Below are 21,187 nucleotides of genomic sequence, written 5' to 3'. Positions count from 1 at the left end.
AACTGTTTTTAGTGGAGCGGTTTTACATTAAATATGTCCGATGAATTATTAATCGAAAGTGTCCGAGGCCATATCATACTTAATAGGCGGTTTTTTTATAAAAATTTCTTACAAGCACGTAACCTATATTGTTTACTACACTTATTCAATAACTGAATTAGAAAACCTTCCGATTAAACCCATTTATTTCTCATCTCGTTTTGATTATCTCACATTATTTTGAAAATCGAATTTAAATATCGTCAAAAAACTTATCATATTATTTAATTTTTAGTTTGTTTTGACGTTAGTAATAACAGCTGATAAATAGTCATCCTGTGTTACTATGTTGATCGCTCCGTAAAAGGTACAAATAGAGAAAATAATATTTATGTTTGAATAAAATATTTGTACATATATCTACCGTATGATAGAAAAAAAAAACGGCGTCCAGTTGGATGGGAAATGATGATTGATGACATTTCCTATATAAATTTACATATAAAATGGCACCGACCTTCATTTCATGGTCATCGCTGATGCCGTTCCTTTTCGATAATGACTTTTTTTTATTATATTTTAAGTTTTTAAAATATTGGTTTTAAGTCAGTAACGAATAAAACGAAACTTGTGTTTACATTTTGTATAATGATTGACGTTTCGACTAGAATTTAGAATTTAGAATGAGTGGGAGGGGGGTTAATCACTTCGACCTTACAGATCCATTGTGTCCCCCTTTCTTGAATCATAACTCATCATACAGTCCCAGGGCTTTGACAAAAGCCAGCATCTGGGACGGTTTTATAGAGGGTAGTTCTCCATCTCCAATATCAGTCGTACCAAAATTCATGGCACGAATGGTTGTCGTCTCGGCGCACTCAGTGATGAGGTGTACTGGTGTTTCACCATCTTCCCCACAGAATCTGCATTCGCCGTTTCTTCTTAGTTTCAATCTACTGAGGTGTTCATTGAGGAGACAGTGTCCTGTTAAAAACCCCGTGACAATCCGAAGATTGTTCTTACTCAGACCCAGGAAGATCTGTGATTTTTCTTGATCATAAGCCCTCAGAAACTTCTTCGAGTGTCCTAGACCATTGCAAGATTTCCATTCCAAGTTACGGATGGAATCTTCCAAGTTCTTGAGTTCCGCCTTGAGTTGGTTACCACTTGGAAAGCAGAACGGTTCTGGTCCAGTTAGTGGAGTGTTCGCTCCTTTCCTAGCTAGATTATTTGCTTTTTCATTGCCTTCTATCCCTTGGTGAGCAGGCACCCAGTGTAGGAGGACTTTGTTTTCTTTGGCTAATTTATTCAGCTTCTCTATGCATTCTTTGACCAATTTCGAATTGATTGATACTGAGTTGATCGCCTTTAATGCTGCTTGACTATCAGATAAGATGGCTATTTCTTGTTTCCGATAGTTCCTATCTAAGATAAGTTGTACGCATCTCTCGATAGCGTAGATTTCTGCCTGTAGGATACTAGGGTAAGTGCCCATTGGTTCGGAGTAATTAGCTCTCGGCCCAAACACTCCGATCCCTGTTCCCGTATTGGTTTTGGAAGCATCAGTATACCAAGTTATGGTATGGTCTTTTAACTGCTGGGCAAGCGTTTCGCTCTTCCAATCCTTCTTATTGCTCAATACTACATTGACATGTTTGTCAAAGTTGTACGTTCTTGGCATATCGTCCATTGGGAGTTGCAGAAGTGGTATTTCCTTTTGAGGGTGTTCCAAGCCCCTGATCTGACAATTCTCCCAGTACTAATTCCGTTAGTGACCATTCTAATCATTGTCGCATTGGCATATCTACCAATGACAATGTGCAGTGGTGTTAGATCTAGAATGACCTCCATTGCTGCTGTTGGACAGGTTCTCATGGCTCCTGTGATGCACACACATGCTAGTCTCTGGACTTTGCATAGGTTTAGCCTTGCCGTCCGTTGCTCTAGTTTTGTGTACAATTCTCCATAAGTAATCATGGGTCTTACTATCATGGTATACATCCAGCGCAAAATGTTAGGGGAGCAGCCCCATCTATTTCCGGCCAGTCTTCTGCATATCATGAGAGCCTTTATGGCTTTGCTGGTAGTGTTCTTAATATGCCTGTTCCACAGGGACGTTTCGACTAATTTTAATTCGGTCTTCTTTAGAATTTATAATATACAATACAATTTTATCACTAACAATGTGTTTAATTTATAATTTTTTCTTACCACAAACGCAGAAAATTATTTATACGTATATTATAGATTCTGAAGAAGATCGAATTAAAATTGGTCGAAACGTCAATCATTAAACAAAATGTAAACACAAGTTTCGTTTTATTTACTACTGACTTAAAACAAAGATTTTAAAAACTTAAAATAAAAGCTATATATAAATGTTTGTAATGACACTTATTTAGATTAAAAAACTAAAAATAGAAGTTTTATTTAACTATTTTTCATATCTAGCTTTGTTTTTAAAGAACAAATTAAACCCTTTTGAGTTATACCAAATTTGTTAAAATCGGTCAAGCTAAGAGTCATGTAGTATATTCTATCCCCATCTTCCACTCTATTTCACTAATTTTATGTGGTTTGTTAAAATCTAAATATATTAATGTGTGTTTGGTTAAGATCTAAATAATATCAATTTCCATCATAAACCATAAAATATAAAAAGTTGCATAAAAATATAAATAGTAATAATACTTTATAATTTTTTGAAATGCCGAATAAATTTGACTAAATTTGAATAAACTTCTCCTCGTCTATGGTCAAAATTATGCTGGTGACGTACTCTCGACCGTCGATCGTGCGACTCCAGTGCGCGGCTACAACCGACTTTCCGACCGGTCGTGCCGCTCGCGCCTCTCGCTCTCGCCGATACCTATTCAGTGCGCGCGGAGCTTTATGCCTACAAACATTCATGGCGACTCCAACCGCCAACACCGACACATACAAACGAATCGAACAGAAACTTAACGGGTATTTTTTTTAAGTTTCTGTTGGATTCGTCTATATAATAATAATAATAAAGACTTTATTGCGAAATTTAAAAAAATCACAAAAGGCGAAGTTGAAGCTTAGCTTCCTAACTTAACCCTAATTAGTAGACATAATTAATATATATTATATAAAAATATTATAATAAATCAATAATAATTATAATAGAAAACTAAAGGGTAGAATAACATAGTTAGAATATACCGAAAATCAATTAATTAAATATTTATACATGAAACATGAAATAATTGATAAGTATTTATATATGATAGATACACAAAGAGAATAATTCTATGAGTAAAAAAAAGGCAACCAATAATTAATCCCGTATTATAGATAATTATACAGAAAGTAATTAACAAGTAAGTACATTAAGTAGATAAATAAATAAATCAAAACAAACTAAAATGGAGGCATGACGGGAGATTATAAGATCTAAACATTTAAATTGAAGAATTAAATATTAACTGTCGTATAGAACTTTTAAATTTCAAATAAGAGTTAATTTTAAGATTTACAGAAATTCTATTATAAAGAATACATGCCTGATAACTGAATATCTCTCATACAGAGTTGTGCGATGTATAGGGGGAGCGATATTAAACTTGTGACGCAAGTCCAGTGAATGTTCATCATACCTAAATTTAATTTTATCAAACAAATAACATGGACTTTTATTATTGATTATCTTATAAATTAGTAAGTATGAATGAAATTTTCTTCTCCCAGCCATGTTGAGCCAACCAATTTCCGCCATTTTATTTGTGATACCTGTATCATATTTTTTTATACTGCCTATCAAACGGATACAACAGTTCTGTAGTCGTTGAATGCGTTTAGCATCATGATCTAAAATACACGGTCCATATAGTGAGTCACAATAGGTAAATTGTGAAAGAACTAAGGTGTCACATAATTTCTTTTTGAGATTAGGATTTAAGATGTAACGTTGATTGTAGATCAGTTTTAAATTTATGAAGGCCTTTTTTATACATTTGTTAATATGTTCAGTAAACCTTAAGTGAGTATCCATAATCACACCAAGGTTCCTTGCAGATTTACAGCTATTCAACCTCTTTCCGTCCAAAGACACAGAAAACAATTTTTCATATTGGTCTCTAGCCTGTATTCTACCAAATAAAAGACCGTAACATTTATTGGGATTAATGTCTAAACAATGATTAGATGATGTCTTTAGAAGTATACTAAGTTCACTAGAGAGGATGGCATTGGCTTCCAATATTTTTCCTGGTTGGAAAGACATATACACTTGCGTGTCGTCTGCATATAAGCGAAGCGACGTTGAATCTCTCAAACCCGAATCGAGCTGTGATGTGTAGAGGATAAAGAATAATGGACCCAGAATTGATCCTTGTGGGACACCACAATTAATATGTCGAACACTAGACAGCGTGCCATTTAATCTTACAGATTGTGTCCTATCTGAGAGATAACTCTCGACAAGTTTCAATGCGCGACACTCAAGCCCAAGAAACTTTAATATTGCTAATAAGAGTTGATGATTCAACTTATCAAAAGCCCTCGAGTAATCCAAGAGAACCAAACCAGTGAGGTCACCCCGATCAGCAGCCTCCAGAATATCATCCGTTACCTTGAGTAATGCTGTTGTACAACTGTGGTTTTTCCGAAATCCCGACTGAATCGGAGGCAAGAGACTATGTTTATTTATGTATTCTCTCAGCTGGGATTCAAGAACCCTCTCAAATATCTTAGAGAGGGTTGGAAGGATACTTATTGGTCTTAGATCACTCATACTGGTGATACTGGATACTTTAGGCACAGGAAGTAGAAATGAATACTTCCAGCCCAAAGGGAATGTGGAAGTTTCAATGCATGAATTGATAATATGCGCAATGTACGGAAGAATAACTGGATAACAATAAAGGAGCATGGTCAATCCAATACCATCGGTACCCACTGCTTCGGATTCTATCGATAAAAAAGCTGAGCGTACCTCGTCAACCGTAGCGATCCTGAACTCAAATGACGCATTTGTTTTCTTCCTGTTATGTAAGTAGAAATTCAAAGTATGAGGATCGGGAGTGGTAGGTCTAACGGAACTGATAAAGAATTCGCCAAGATCCTCAGCACTACCCACAGAATCAGGAATGTGTTTGGAATCATTGGAATAAACACCCAAGTTTCTCAGAAGCTTCCAATTATCTTTTGCACTGCGGTTACGTAAATTATACTCAAGAAACGCCTTTTTTTCTCTTTGAATAGTAGCACTTGTAAAATTTCGAAGCTGCCTATAATACTCCCAGTTCTGAAGTGTCTTTCTCTTTTTATATTTGCTTAATGCTCTGTTTCGAGTCTCCATCAAATATCTTATATTTTGTGTGATCCAAGGTGCCTTTTTTTTCGTTATGCGAGCTGTCCTGACTGGTGCATAAGAGTCAAATAAACTCACTATAAGGGCACTGATATGTGTCGGTATTGGCGGTTGGAGTCGCCATGAATGTTTGGATTTTTTGAATGTTTGTCGTCATAAATGTTTGGATTTGAACCCACGATTTTTGTTTCTGCATTCTAACTACTGGGAACTAACAATAATCATAATGTAATCAAATAGCTTATCCCGATAGTATGGGTACAATCATCACTACACATAATACGAGTAGTCTCTCTATATATTCTATATGGACAAAACATTAACACACACTACACAATGATATAAAATATGTACAGGGCGTCCCACTAAGAATAGCTCTCGGCAGTTTTTTTTCGATCTTATGCTAATTCATATTATTTACTTACTTATTATACGGTTTTGATCCAAACATATGAGCAACGCTATTTAAACTCCACGTTACATGTAGAGTATAAACATATTTGCTGACAGCCAAGACAAATGAAATCCATACACTTTCACCCAAGTAACAACTGACCAACATAGGTATTACTAAAGTAGCTAAGAAAATCAATTTTAAATAATGCCTAGAACAAAAAAAATCAATAAATTACATTATTTAATTAAGAAACGCAAAATTTAATATTTATACAGGGTCCGGCTATAGTGCGTCGGGCATCTGTACCTCCTAGAATAAAAAGTTTGAGAATTTTGTTTTAGTGCAAATCTGGAGTATGTACGAGTATGTATTTCAAGAAAATATTTTAACTTCTATAGAGTGGCTCAAACAAATGTGAGTGGATTGGAATGATTTCTTTTAATGGAACTGTAATGAAGTGCATAAAATTTCTAGGACACCCTGTATATTATGTTAATATTATACTAGAATAATAGAGCCTTTATTTTCTTTTAATAATGACAGTCAATGTATTTTATTGTTAAATCATTATTGTAATGAACTTCATTAGTGTTCCTATTGTTGAATTAAATAAGTTAAATATTTAATTGCCATTTTGTAAGAGAGTTTTGATCGGTTTTGGTCGCTATAGTTTAATGCGAAAAACCGAAACGTTTGCGCCGCTCTCCCTACTCTGTTAGTGCAGGTTGAGTGGAGGGGAGCGTCAGTCGAGTACCTCGGCTGCAGCAGCTCCAGTTGGACAGTTTGTGGTAGTGGTGGAGAACTATCGATAGTCACGGCCATTGATAGTCATCGATATTCACACATTCGACTATCGATAACTATCGATTGTTTTCGATAGTTTTGACTAACATAAATTTGTTAGTTATCTATCAGTTATCTATGAAAAGCAGTACGAATTCCGTACTGTTTTATTGAAAACGGTAATTTCATACCGTTTTTAACAAACAATACGAATTTCGTACGTTTTTTTTAATTAAAGACAGTACGAATTTCCTACCGTTTTTAATTAAAAAAAAGTATTTTCGATACTTTTATCGAAAATTAGCATCTCTATTAAAATTATTTGTTTTTTTTTTAATAAAATAATGGATTTATAAAATAATCAAAACCAATATTTTTATTTAACTAATTATTTACATTTCCGACTATACATTCATTCTTGTTCAGAAATGTTAATATATCAACATTGTTTGCCTTTAATCTTGATCTTCTCTCTGTTATTAAATTGCCTGTGGTGCTGAAAGTCCTCTCAGATTCCACAGATGATGCTGGAATACACAGGTATTTTTTTCTACATTCTTCCAGTGGGTGTAAATCCCTTCCATTTACCTGTAAAAAGTAAGAACAAAACGTTTTAATATTACGACAAAAAAATATTTTTATCAATAGTTACCTTCCAGAACAGAAGAGGATCATCATTTTAAGTTGCAATTTGTTTCTCAAATACTGACGTTTGATGATGAATGCATCTGCAGTTATTGATTTAATTTTCCGGCAAATTCTTTCTTCAATAAAAGAAAATAATGGATTTCCACTGCTGCTGGTGGTAGTAGTGCTTGTAGGTACTGCTCGTAGCCAGGCCTGTCATCTCTAAATCTGGATTCTGTGGGGTCTGCTTCCTCCTCTTTTTTCAAAATCTGGACCATTTCCTGCTCCATTTATGCTGCACATTCTGCATTCTCATTGCTTCTGAAACCTTCCTTTTTAAATCGAGGATCCATCAAAGTGCCCATTTGAGTTACTTTTCTTTTTTCATATGGGAAATGGGAACAGCCTAGCTTGAACATATTCAATTAACTTCGGGGGGATTTAATGCTTTTAAAAATGCATTATGTTTTGTTCATAAATTTTACTTACTGCTACGACGACTGCTCGGACTGTCTTCTTTTTTCCTTTTTATGTTTAAAAATTTATCCATTTTAAACTTTCTTTATGAACAAACAACACATATTTATAACCAAATACGTTTAAATTTACAATAACCATTTATATTATAACCTCAATCTAAGTAGAGATGTGTTCCAAACGAACTATCGCAAAATATCGATAGCCTCCAAATACTATCGATTGTTTTCGATAGTGAAAAATATCGATAGTTATCGATAGCGCCATCGATAGTTCTCCATCACTAGTTTGTGGTCGCACGCGAAACAGTGAGGTTCGAGTCCGGAGTGCCCTGCCAAGTGTTCTGCTGCCAGCCGCCTGTCGTCGCACTGTATAAGGTAAGCACCCACCGCCAAAGTGACCGAGGGTAGGTCGTATTATTTTTAGTGTTATAAAACGTTTACTCGACTACCTGGACGCGTTATAGGGATAAGGGAGTTAATTGACGGGATTGTTAGGATATTAAGAGCGCGGGAGAACAACCATTGCCTACCAGGCAAGGAGGGACTACGTTGTGCTACGAGCAGGTCGCCAGGAATTATGTCCTTTTCTTTTAAAGGTTGTCTGAAATCAGCTCCGGTCTGACGTATCCTTCGGTTGATGAGACGAGAGTTCGTAGTTTTCTTCATTAATATTAAAATTGCCAGGATTGTCGAGCAGGCAAAAAGGGACTACGCTGTGCTACGGGCAGGTCGCCAGGAATTATGTCTTTTTCTTTTAAAGGTTGTCTGACATCTGCTCCGGTTCAGTTTTTCAGGGGAAAGCTAATTACGCGCTAATAATTAATTCATCTTCTTAAGGGACAGTCAGGGTAGTTCAGTAAACGCACGGGTCGCGAATGTTCACGGAGCTAAAACAAGACTTCGCCCAAATCCCGAGGCTGGTTTTGTAGCTCCCGAATTTTTCTAGGTGTGTCGTCCGGACGGCACCTTGCATCAGTGACGCTAGACGGGATCTCGCCGAAATCCCGAGGTTGTCCTGACCGGGCGGTGTGTGTGCGGGCTGCGCTTATCCAAACGACGTACAACTCGCCGAGGCGTCGCTAACGTCTACGTCGATCCAGGGCTCGCGTTTGTGTATCCCTCGGGACGCTGTTAACTTCGCGATCGATCCAGGACTCGCGTTTGCGTATCCCACAGGACGCTGTTAACTTCGCGATCGATCCAGGACTCGCGTTTGCGTATCCAACAGGACGCTGTTAACTTCGCGATCGATCCAGGATTCGCGTTTGCGTATCCCACATGACGCTGTTAACTTCGCGATCGATCCAGGACTCGCGTTTGGGTATCCCACAGGACGCTGTTAACTTCGCGATCGATCCAGGGCTCGCGTTTGTGTCCCACAGGACGCTGTTAATTTCGCGATCGATCCAGGACTCGCGTTTGTGTATCCCGGGACGCTTTTAACTTCGACGCCGATCCGAGGTCCGTGTTTCGTTGTCAAAACGGACGCCGTTCCGAGAAATATTTAGCTGTGACCATCGGGACGCCTGTAACGACGTCGCCGCCGTTTAGAGAGTCGCGTCGTAGTAGAGTGTGTTGCTCCGGTACTTACATGTCTGTGTTCATGAGGACGCCGCTAAATTCGATGCCGATCAAGAACTCGCATCGTTTTATTTAATAGAACGTCATTGCGGGAACGCGTTTTGAATTCACGGGATAGAATCAGTCAGAGAGTTACATATCGGGAATAATCGATCAAAACTCTAGAGGTACATGGTTGTTATTGTAAATTTTACTCTACGGGTCTTTAAATATACATTTTATTGTTACGATTCGAGGACGTGAACCTTCCTGGATTATTTTTGTACATAATTAATTAGTTAAATAAAAACCTAGTGTTACGTTATAGTTAATTGTGTGTTTTATTTTCTTTTCATCTCATCACTCCCTGGTATCTCCACTGTATAAAAGCTACCCGTATTGGCACTAGTGGTCTCTCAACGTTGGGGGTGGCGCCCGAGGAACCGAACCAACGCAGCTCGGCGTCCGTGAGCTTCTCTCAAAAACGGGGGAGCGTCACAGAACATCCTGTATATTATTGCATTTTTGGCTTCCTTTCAGATCACTTTATATAATTCTAAGATATGAGTACATATATCTCGATAGTTTCAGAGATATTAATATTATATAAATAAAAAATCTACAGGGTGGTCCGAACTGTATTACTTTGACAGCATATTCTGCAGATAAAAATAAGTAAAAAAGTTCGTAGAAATGTATGTCCTAAGATGATTAGTTTCGGAGATACAGGGTGTAGAAGTTTCATTTTTCTTTCGATTTTTTCCAAATAATTTATGAAGTAACGTAAATATTCGGATGAAAATTGGTTTCTGGGAGTTTTTTGATATGAGAATTTTGATTTTGTATGTCAATATGACTTCTACTTGTAGAGGGCGCTACCTACTATATTTTTTAACTACCTACTATATTTTTTAACTAGTTTGCAGTGTAATAACTTCTAGTCCGTACTTGTATAAAACTCCTGAGTAAAAAAATATACATTTACGACATTTTTTACGTAAAAAAGGTCTCTTGGAAAAAATCGCTACGAGCTCTACGAAAAAATCGCTTGAGAGTTCTCAAGCTATTTAGAATCGAAATTATCAATACCTGTCATCATTGGCATGAATTTAACATGTTGACTAAATACTTATTAGACTGAAATGATAAATTTAAAAATTTTTTGTGCCAAAAGCTAAACAGAAACTGTTTAATCATCATTTCTTCGCAGAAAAATTATTATTAATTTAAAAAAATAAAAATTTCCCGGATTTATTATTTCAATCAAATAACTGTCTACTCAACGTGTTCATTTTTTGTCAATTGTATGTGTATGACTATTTCCATTCTAAATATCTTGGGAACGGTTACTCGTAGCGATTTTTACCAAGAGACATTTTTTACGTAAAAGGTCACGGAAATGTATGTTTTTTCACTCAGTACTTTTATACAGGTACGGACAAAAAGTTATTGGTCTTCAAAACAGTTAAAACATATGTAGGTGGCGCCCTCTCATATTGACATCAAAATTTTCATTCAAATATTGACGTTATTTCAGAAATTATTTGGAAAAAATCGAAATAAAAATGAAACTTCCACACCCTGTATCTCCGAAACGGACACCCTGTATCACGGCCAACATTGCAATATTATAATGCTATATCTCAATTTTTTTAAATGCAATACACACTGTTTATTATTTTTAGTATTTTAGATACCTACAGACTTAAAAAACGCACATTTTTGTATTTAAAATATTTCTAAATTTTTAGCAGTTGCCTTATGTAATATAATTCGCAGTATTATACCGTATGATCGAATAAAAACGGCGTCAGCGATGGCTATAAGATGAAGATCGCTGTCATTGTATATGTAAAATTATATGGGAAATGTCATCGATCGTCATTTTCAAGCCAACTGGACTTTTTTGGATCATACGGTACCTATTACATAGGGCTATTGCAACAGTAAATTTTTATCAAAGCGACCTCAGGATATTTTGTATTATATTTTACTCTGTATGGTAAAATTTTGTTTTTCTACCCATCCTATAAAAATAAAACAAAATGAAATCTCTGTAACAGGTTGCTTTACTTTTTGACTATACGAGTACACGATTTATCTAGAAATGATTCGAATTCGAAAAACTTTACCTGGGGAAGTCCTCTGATCATGCATGGTCCTCTAAATCATCATATCAATCAACAAGTCACTGCCCACTTTTTAGGTTTGGTAGTAGTCACTGCCCACTTTTATACTTAATACGTTGTAATCAGTAAGACGAGTAATTAAACATGCAATTCACATTAAAAAACGTATATATTAATCAATTAGAGACAAAACAGTGCAATAACCGGCAGAGTTAATTCAAACTGTGATTCAAACTAATACAAATTCCCAAATAATGCAATTCTGCCTTTTCAGCCTGTCGCCTAAAATCTCTCGGGCTGATCGGGAAGTGATACATATTTTTAACGAACGGCTTTTAAGGTTTAAATTTACATTTGAGGCTCGCCTCAATACGGTCTTTTTACGCGCTACTACTCCATACATTTTATCTCTCTTCAACTAAAGGTTTTGCCTATGCTTTTTCGTTTCATTCTATAGATTTAAGATTCCAGTGAACGCTGTCGCTCCGTCAATGCGATATACCACAATACGTTAGACAAGGAAAGGCGAGAGACAAACCTCTGCACATATACTTCTTAAAGAACAAATGAGATGGATATATATGTATCGTCGAGTTTGTCGCATATGGGAAAGGAAGCGCGTTTAAAGGAATACCATCGACGTAATTTATTGTAGAATGACGGATAAAAAATATAATTATTATTGATGCAAATAGGGAAAAAAATATAAAATTGTGATTAAAGATGTATCGATTAATACGTGTAACTCTTCAAATGTATTGGTGAGGCACTGCCTCATCTGCCTCATAGGACAAGCCCCCCTGGAGCAAAGTAAGTACAGACCATCTAGAGTCAACACCTAACATAGTCTTGATTTCAGAACAGTTCTTGTATTTTTTATTTATTTATTAATATCTCTGAAACTATCGAAATATATTTACTCATATTTTAGGATTATGCAAAGTGATCTGAATGGAAGCAAAAACGCAATAACATACGATTTGTCCCATTTATAAACAATCATATCGATCCACTTACGCATTTTTGAGCCACCCTATAGAAGTTAAAATATTTTCCTGAAATCCATCCTAGTACATACTTTAGGTTTGCACTTAAACCTATGACTTAAACAAAATTCTCAAGTTTTTTATTATAGGAGCTACAGATGCTCGACGCACCATTAGCGGAGCCTGTATAAGAAATAAGCATAAAAAATATTACCAGTATACATCATCTATTAAGCCTTTCTTTACTATTGCCATTAGCTGGCAAAATTTAAATAGGTACTCACCTTCTTTGGAATTGGACCACAGGGTCTGCTAGCACGTCGGACATATCGATTGTTTTGCCTTTTTCAATAACATCCTTATGCTTTTTGCATAACAACCATCCAACATGGGAAAAGAAAAATCCTCTATTTACATTATGTGGATCAGCATCAGTGTCTGTATATTTGTGATGTACTCTATGATCACGAGCCTGTTAAATTTATAATACATTAGTTATTAAAACAGCAGTAACGTTTCATATATATAAATAAACATTGTTTTTAAATATGTGTTAAAATGTACACGGTGATCAAAATTGTTCTTTTTATTATTAAATAATATTATAAATTAGGTAAAATGTATAATTTATTATTTTTATTTTAATTTTATTAATTGTAAAATAAAAACACTAAATCACCACAATACACCAAAACACTTTTACTTTTACACTGGACGCGCGTTTCGCTAACCATGTTAGCATCATCAGCAGATGATTATAAACTAAAGTACAATCTAAAGTTGAGCGTTTATATACTCGCTCAGTGCGCACCGAGTGGGCGTGGCAAAATCTAGCCAACCGAGTCAGAGCCCACTAAGCGTAACAGTTACATTTCCGCCACTAGAGTAGTAGGAACAAAGAACTTGAAGGAATTGGACCGTTGACTCTGTTCATACTATCTTTACATTTATTAATTCTGATGCTTTCATATGCATCTAATGCGTAATTTGAGATTCTCTGCGTAATTTGAGACTTGTTTAATTAATTTTAAATTATTAAGATCTATACAATGTTCATTATCAACAATATGTTCGGCAACGCAAGATTTATCTGGTCTACCATATCTTATCTTAGCTAAATGTTCTTTAAATCTAGTTAATATTGATCTTCTAGTTTGCCCAACATATTTCTGATTACAATCTTTACAAGAAATTTCATAAATACCCGACCTTTCAGTGGAGGTGTTTTATCTTTTGGATTACCTAATAATTGTTGTAATTTATTATTAGCACTATACACAAGTTTATAATTGACATTCTTAAAAATTCCTTTTAGACCACGGGATAACTCTCTATGAAACGGTATCGAAAAATATTTAGACGTATCTTTCTCCACTTGAAAAGTCGAATTTTCAGAAATCATTAACCTATACCTACGTTTTCTAATTAATTTATCAACTAGTGAAGGAGAATATCCATTACACTCAGCTACATTCCTAATGTAATCTCTTTCTATTTCATTTCTTTCGTTGGAAAGTGGGAAACTAAGTAATCTATGAACTAAGAAATTTAAACTAGCCATTTTATGTTCAACACTATGATGTGATTCATTAGGAATATATCAGCGTGTGGTATTTTTCCTATAGATATCAAATTCCACGCAATTATTAGTATTTCTAATAACTAATACATCTAGAAATGGTAATCTGTCGTTGTTCTCAATTTCATGCGTAAATTTAATGGAAGGAAAACGATTATTTAACTTAGAAATAAAATTATCTATGGTGTCTCAATGTGTGTCAAAAACAACAAAAATATCATCCACATACCTAACCCATACTCTTGGAAAATACTTAAACTGATTCTTAGCTTCCACTTCAAACCTGCTCATGAATAAATTAGCCAAAAATGGAGACAATGGATTACCCATTGCTGTACCTTCCCGCTGTTCAAAAAAGTTGTTATTAAATTGAAAACAGTTTTGTTTCATACATAACGATGTAAGCTCAATATATTCAATCACAGTTTTGTTGTCGAGACCATTTGCGTTCAGTAATTCCTTCAAATAGCCTAAAGTATGTGGAATTGGAGCACTTGGGAACAACGAAGATACATCAAAGGAGACCAAAATTTCACCTTCATGCAATGTTATATCTTTAATTTTGTTAATGAATTCAATATTATTTTTAACTGAGAAAGAAGGTTCATGATCAGGTAAATTTTCGAACTCCCTTGATAACCATTTTGCCAAATTATAAGTCGGAGAACCTACAGCCGAAACAATTGGGCGCATAGACTTGTCCGGCTTATGAATTTTTGGCAAAGCATACAATTTTGGTAATGAGGGATTGGATACTTGCAATTTCCTCTTTAAAGAAAGATCAATAAGGGTGTTACATTCTTTTAGAGTTTTTTTAACGTCTGCTACCATCTTAGACAAGGGATTCTTTTTCAAATTTATGTAGGGGCCATTATCGATTAAGTTGTTAACCTTATCATAATAGTCTTTTTTATCTAATATAACAACCTTATTTCCCTTATCAGCTTTTAGATAGAAACAATCTTTGTTACGCAAACTCTTGACAATATTGTGCTCTTTGTTAGATTTTAATGAATTACTTGAAACAATATTTTTTGATAACTGATTTCTACAAGCCTCTCTTGCAAATACTTTAGAAGCCTCGGGCAAGTGCTGAATAGCAGTTTCAACACCAACGACGATTTCCTCCAAAGCGCTACCAGAGTTGGTAATGAAACAGCACTCAATACTCAATAGTATTATAAAAACGTCCCTTCGATAGTACATAAATACGGCAGCGCGCAGAGGTAAAAAGAACCATTTTCTTATCGTCTATCGAATCTACGTATTATTTTCTTAGCGCAAAAACGGGTTAATATTTTATAGCTTTTTTGCCCTGAATATTTTGTCGAATCATTTTTGCGCTGATTAATATTCGATTCACTTTTGCCCAAAGTTGTGATGTATATGCTATTTTTGATCTTAGAGAAAATTTAAGCCCACTTTTGCTTTGAACAAAATTTTATCCCACTCTTACTTTCGACCTCTCAACTGTAATTTTTATTAATTGTGATTAATAAGATTGCGTTTATCTCATCAAGGAGGCCGAATTCTACAAAATATCAAGAGATAACTTTTAATTGGTATTAGACGGCCTACACAATTTTGGTATCAAAATAAAAGTCGTAGGTCAAAAATAAAAGTGGCGCACATGTTTTTTTTTGAAAAATATTCCAGTGATAACCCATATGCACGTCCCTGAATAATTTATCGACACTTTTTTAGCATTAAAATAGGTAGCACTTATAGTAACTTTTACCCTCAAAATTTCATTCGAATCACTAAAAGTACTTGGAAGAAAATTATAATAAATCGAAAGATTATTAAGATTTTAACACCCTGGACCTACGAAACAAAGCAGAATCGGATCTATGTTGATATGAAAAAATAATCTTATTTTTACGTGAGGAACCTCCCCACGAGAGATAGCACATGTTTTTTGAAACACCCTGTATAATTTGTGATACAACATAAAATTCCAAATATTCGCCAACTAGATTATTAGAGTTTAAGAAAATTTATGCGCCTCCATAACTTGGTGTGACAAAAAACTTTTTTTGTAAGTCAGCTTCGATTTTTTTTTCTCAAAAAGTATGCCCGATTGCATTTTTATGCAAGAGACAAAAATTTAGAACACTAGAACGATTATTTAAAAAAAAATCGGTCGTCGCGTCGTCGGTGAAAAATATTTATACTAAAATTCACATAGGGATTGGGGTATCTTTCACCCTTCCCGTTGATTCTTGTATCTTTCACCCTTCCCTTTTTCTTGATTTTTGTGAAAGTCAAATGTTAAAGAACTTAGCAAATCATAAACGGCCTACACACGTAATGATTTATCGTACTGCATGCATTACGATATCCATCGAAACTGACGCATTAACGATAAATCGTAGCGTGTGTAGGGAAATTGGATGGTTTGCAGTATGCAGTCGTCAAATCGTTTGCAGTACGGAGCTTCCCTAAAATATCGTATCAACGGGTCGTGTCTGGGGTGGGGTTTGAACGCGTGTAGTGTATTCCCTGCCGCAGCGCGCAGTTACGATATAATTTTTATTTATTTTTGGTTTAATCAAGATTATGGATGTAAAAAATAAGACGTTCTGGGAATTTTTCTATTTACATCTTCCTCAATCTCAGTTATTTTGTCTTGTGTATCTATTATCTTTTCTTCTAATTCCTGTATTTTATTATTAAAGCTGGCCTGTATATCTTTAGAATTTTCGATGATCTTATCTTCTAATGTATTGATTTTAGTATTCAAACTTTCTTCTAATTTAATTATCTTACTGTTCAAATTGTCGTTTAAATTTTCTTGCAAATTCTTCAATGACGAGTCAAGATCACCTACTAACTCAAAACAAAATGTGTCAGGATCCTCACCTTCCTCGATCAGAACATCTCTTAGTCTTGCTTGTAAAATGCTTTTTTTCCCATCTGTCTCACATTCTCTCTCTTCCAGTATGCATTTTAATTCCGACACTTTCAAGTCCTTCAACAATTTTTTCGAAGCCATTTTCAGTCTTATTTATTATTTTTTTAGTCTATCACACACGCCACACTTGACACCAATTGTTACGTTTTTCGTCGGTTCCGTGTGGATAGAAAGTCACAATTTATTTAAACACTATTTACTTAACACTAATTAACAAAAACAATAACGATAAAAGACTTATAGAACTATTTACAAACGATTTATAACTAAGAATTTATTTTGAATTTTAGCGCGTCAACTGCACTTGTATATTTATACTGCCCCCTGTAGGCCACAGCCGCCGGCTTTTATACCGACAGGTAAAGAACTCTAGAATAGTCACTTTATTGATTTATATAGAGAAAATAGATGCCTATGGGACGTGAAATCAAAAGATTATGCAAATAAAATGAAAAAAAATTTCTTTCTCTCCAGCAACCACTTTTTACACCATTTCGCTTTTTGATTTCTTTTTGTTCATCTTCATCTGTCAGCAATACCGCAGCTACAAGTACGGCAGCTTTCTTCTTTGAAATTCTTGACATAACGGTAGCCCTTCTCAACGAAAAGTGAATAATCTGAACTGCGGCAGTACAATGTGTCGCATCGTGTGTACAAAAAATGGCTGTACTGCAAGCCGTACGATTTTCTTTACGATCTGCAGTTCAACGCGCAGTACGATAAATCGTTACGTGTGTAGGCCGTTATAGACACCCAAAATCTCATTTACTTCGGAATAACTGTACTTAAAAATCTCTGAAAAAATGTGTTTATTTTTTTAAAGTTTGATGCCCTCTAACAGACAAACGAAGCACATTTTAAAAATACGAAGGAGTTCTATGTCCACGGAATATTGGGACGTCCTGTATATTATTAGTATTACATAAATAACTACAATATTTTTTTGCACAAAGTAATACAATGCGCATAGTTATTCGTTATTCGAAACGATTTGCTTATCGGAATAGGTCTTTATATTAGATCGGGGAAGTTAGCAACTCATTGAGAAAGCGGGAATTATAAAATACGGTCCTGCTTGGGCTGCTACAATCCTGCTTTATCCTGCTTCAAATCCCAACCCAACCACGCCTACCAATTTTGAGCTATAGTTACTTTTATTTTGGTTGCTAACTTCCCAGTTGGCAACACATGAGAAGCAAGATCGCTAAAACTGGTTCCTACTTGCGCTGCTATACCCCTGTTGCATCCTGCTCTAAATTTCGTCCCAGCAACACTTGCTGTTGCTGGACTTGTTTTTAAGATACTTATTATTTAATGATAATGATTTAAGATTAGATTTAAGTCTGATTGGTGACGTCACACAGCGACACAAAAAAGCAGGATGGCTGAGACAAGTTCCTGCTTTTGTTGCTATAATCCTGCCTCATCCTGCTTCAAACCCAAGTTTTGATTACTGCAAATCGGGAATTGGGAAATTGGAGTTTTTCAATCATGTGACCTGTAAAAGATCAAATATAAAATGCTTCTAATGATTCCTTTCACGAGACTGCCAGTAAATTACGTAAGAATACCTATGGGCTCATTGGGGATGTGAACTGGAAAAAATCAAGAAACAAATATCTGAAATGAAAAATGAAATTTTTATTAAACAAAAAACAAAAAAAACTATAAATCATGAAAGATGACCATCACGTGACAATTTTACTGTTTATCAAAAACAATCGATACCGCCAATTCAAATGTGTTAGACAGAGACAAAAACAAAGAATCCAAAAGTCGCGGGAAATACATACATACATTGTAGCATTTTCATTTTCCAATTGCTACTTTGTTTTATTATAGACGGTATTTTATTATTTTATCGATATTCTTTTTACATTTCTACAACACATAAATTTCGGAACGCTCTCTATTGAAAATATTATGGGAAAAATATTGTGATTTTGTTGTCCCATAGATGGATGGAGATCCCATATAGTTTTTGATTGTTGAGATATTAATGGATCTATAGTTTTAGTAAGATTTTCTTTGACATTCCATTTGGTAGAAACAACCTTCACATGCCTTTCTTTTAGATTCCAGTTTTTTTGATGAGAAGTGTCCAGCCCTTATATGAGAAGAAATGTTAAATAATTATTGATTGTGTGCCTTCACAATGAGGTAAATTAATACCTTCGTATATTTTTCGAGTTTTTTAAAATGTAAGGTTAACTAATACCGTGCATTTCTTTTTAGGTTTTTCTACAGATTTTTCTACGTATTTTTCTCAGCATTTTTCCACGTATTTTTCTTCAAGTATTTCTAGACATTTTTCTAGACGTTTTTCTGCAAGTTGTTTTGCATATGTTGCTAGAAGTTTGTGCCAAGTTTTTCCTTAAGTTTTTCTTCGAGTTTTTCAATCACCGAGGTAATCAGTATCAGCCTGTTTGGTTAGATTTCAGCCCTGCACCCCTCTAAGGAAGAGTTGGATGCTGTGATGTTTTTGTATTATTAAGAAGATCCTTTTTTTAGTATAATTTGGTATACAAGGCCAGTATATTTTTTTTATAGTAAACTAAACTTTTATTAATTTGATTTTAAATAATCATTAGTGTGTTAAGAAATTAACTATTCTTAACATTTTACATTTACCCGGTTAAGTACTTGCCTTCAGCATTACTTTAACCTTTAATTTATAAAATTTAACGTTCTGTTATATTTTATATTTTTTTTAACACTTTAAGTATTTGCCTTCAGCATTGCTTAAATTTTACTTGTATTTGATTATTAAAATAACCATGTTATATTGATTGATTATTCGGATTTAACATCTATTTATGTTAACCTTTTATCTCATTACGATCTTTGACCTGTAAGGGCAATTTTGGGTACATATTTTAAACTTTTTCCCTTGACTATACAGGGTGTCCCAGAAATGAGTGCAAATATTTTAAGGGGTGGTAGATCTGGTCAAAAGAAACATATTTTCTCTTTACCATTTTTAAAATAAATTGAAAATAACCGAGTTATTTAACTTTGAAAGTTTTAAAAATAAATTGCGACATTTTGAGAGCCGCCGGGGGAAATCGGCAATTTCCCGGATCTCGCCTTGTTCGCCGCCCGCTGTTGCCGCAACTAGAAAGTCTTAAAAACTACTTGCAAAATTCCATAACATTAAGTGGATGATCGCCAGTAGCCATACTTCCCACATTTCCCAAATTAAATTAAAAGAAAAAAAACTTACCAAACATTAAAAAAGGATATCTCGATAGAAGATCGATATAATTGCAAAGCTTTCTTTTTTTCCATTTTACCAGTCTCAAAACTGCCCTTAACACTACACTTAACTTAACTACAATTCTTAACAACACTTGAACTTTGATGCCACCTGAGGATCCAACTTCCAAAATCCCTCAAATGCTGAACCATACTCACAGCTCACAGAGTTTACACTTGATAACGCTAAGTGACCTTTCTGACCGAAATGTTAGGTTAATCAAAATAAATAAAGACAATGGAAGTGCGAAATTCTTTTACTTTCAATATACTCACAAAGGTTCGAGCATTCGTGATCTGTCTATTCGAATACTCTTCGGAATAAAGCTTCATAGCTTCCGCAGCCCCTACACCTTCCAGGAGAAAGTATGCAAAATTCACACTTTAGGTAGAGTTTAGAAGCATATCCAACTTCTTCGGATTTGTATAGGCCATCGCCATTTTCCGATACCGATACCGATTACCAACACAAAAATATGCACTAACGAATATTTTAAACACAATCTCCGATAACTTTCTGGAGTTTTAAAAGCTCGATACTATTAGAACGATTTCTGATAGTCGAACGTGCTGATCATCTTATTTATTAACCAATAACCAAAATTAAACTCAAATCGATAACCCAGCGACATCTATAGAATAACGGATTAAGCTTTTTTTGTGATCGGACAATCGGCATTGTGGCGTGCTAGGCAAGTCGTATTATACGGGAGCGGTAGAGGGCCCTACTGCTCTTAACGGTATTCACGATTTTTCGGGGGTTCCCAAAATAACTATATGGATAACTTTCTGGAGTTTTAAAAGCTTGATACTATTAGAACGATTTCTGATAGTCGATTGTGCTGATCATTTTATTTACCAAAATTAAACTCAAATCAATTAACCAGCGACATCTATAGAATAACGGATTGAGTTTTTTGTGAACGGACAATCGGCACTGTGGCGCGCAAGGCAAGTCGTATTATACGGGAGCGGTAGAGGACCCTACTGCTCTTAACGGTATTTACGATGTCTCGGGGGTTCCCAAAATCATTTAAAGAATGTGAACAAACCAAAATCAACGTTATGTTGTACGTGTATTCGTGTATCGTGCGTGTATCGCGTAAAGTTTTGGCACTTTTGGTGTAAAATCATTAATTTTCTTTTGTGGGAGAGTTCAGT

General features: G+C 35.0%; 1 protein-coding gene and 1 long non-coding RNA gene across 2 annotated transcripts in view; both read right to left on the bottom strand.

Moving 5' to 3' along the window:
* The window catches only part of LOC115878858 (stearoyl-CoA desaturase 5-like), a 65,814-nt gene that overhangs the window by 4,928 nt on the left and 39,699 nt on the right, over positions 1-21,187 (bottom strand). The window contains exons 4-5 of the mRNA XM_030895475.1: positions 12,563-12,750; positions 5,743-5,922 (exon numbers count right to left, since the gene is read on the bottom strand). Coding sequence (XP_030751335.1) covers positions 5,743-5,922; positions 12,563-12,750 — 368 coding nt within the window. The remainder of the gene's footprint in view (positions 1-5,742; positions 5,923-12,562; positions 12,751-21,187) is intronic.
* LOC115878877 lies at positions 7,048-8,716 on the bottom strand. The gene is made up of 2 exons (XR_004049632.1): positions 7,150-8,716; positions 7,048-7,085 (listed from the first exon to the last, which is right to left on the bottom strand). It is a non-coding gene; the product is annotated as an uncharacterized LOC115878877 (long non-coding RNA).

The sequence above is a fragment of the Sitophilus oryzae genome, unplaced genomic scaffold, assembly GCF_002938485.1.
Source record: "Sitophilus oryzae breed Bouriz unplaced genomic scaffold, Soryzae_2.0 scaffold_1536_pilon_pilon, whole genome shotgun sequence".
Classification (NCBI taxonomy): domain Eukaryota; kingdom Metazoa; phylum Arthropoda; class Insecta; order Coleoptera; family Curculionidae; genus Sitophilus; species Sitophilus oryzae.
The sequence above is the reverse complement of the archived record's forward strand: the minus strand, read 5'-3'. Positions and strand labels throughout refer to the sequence as shown.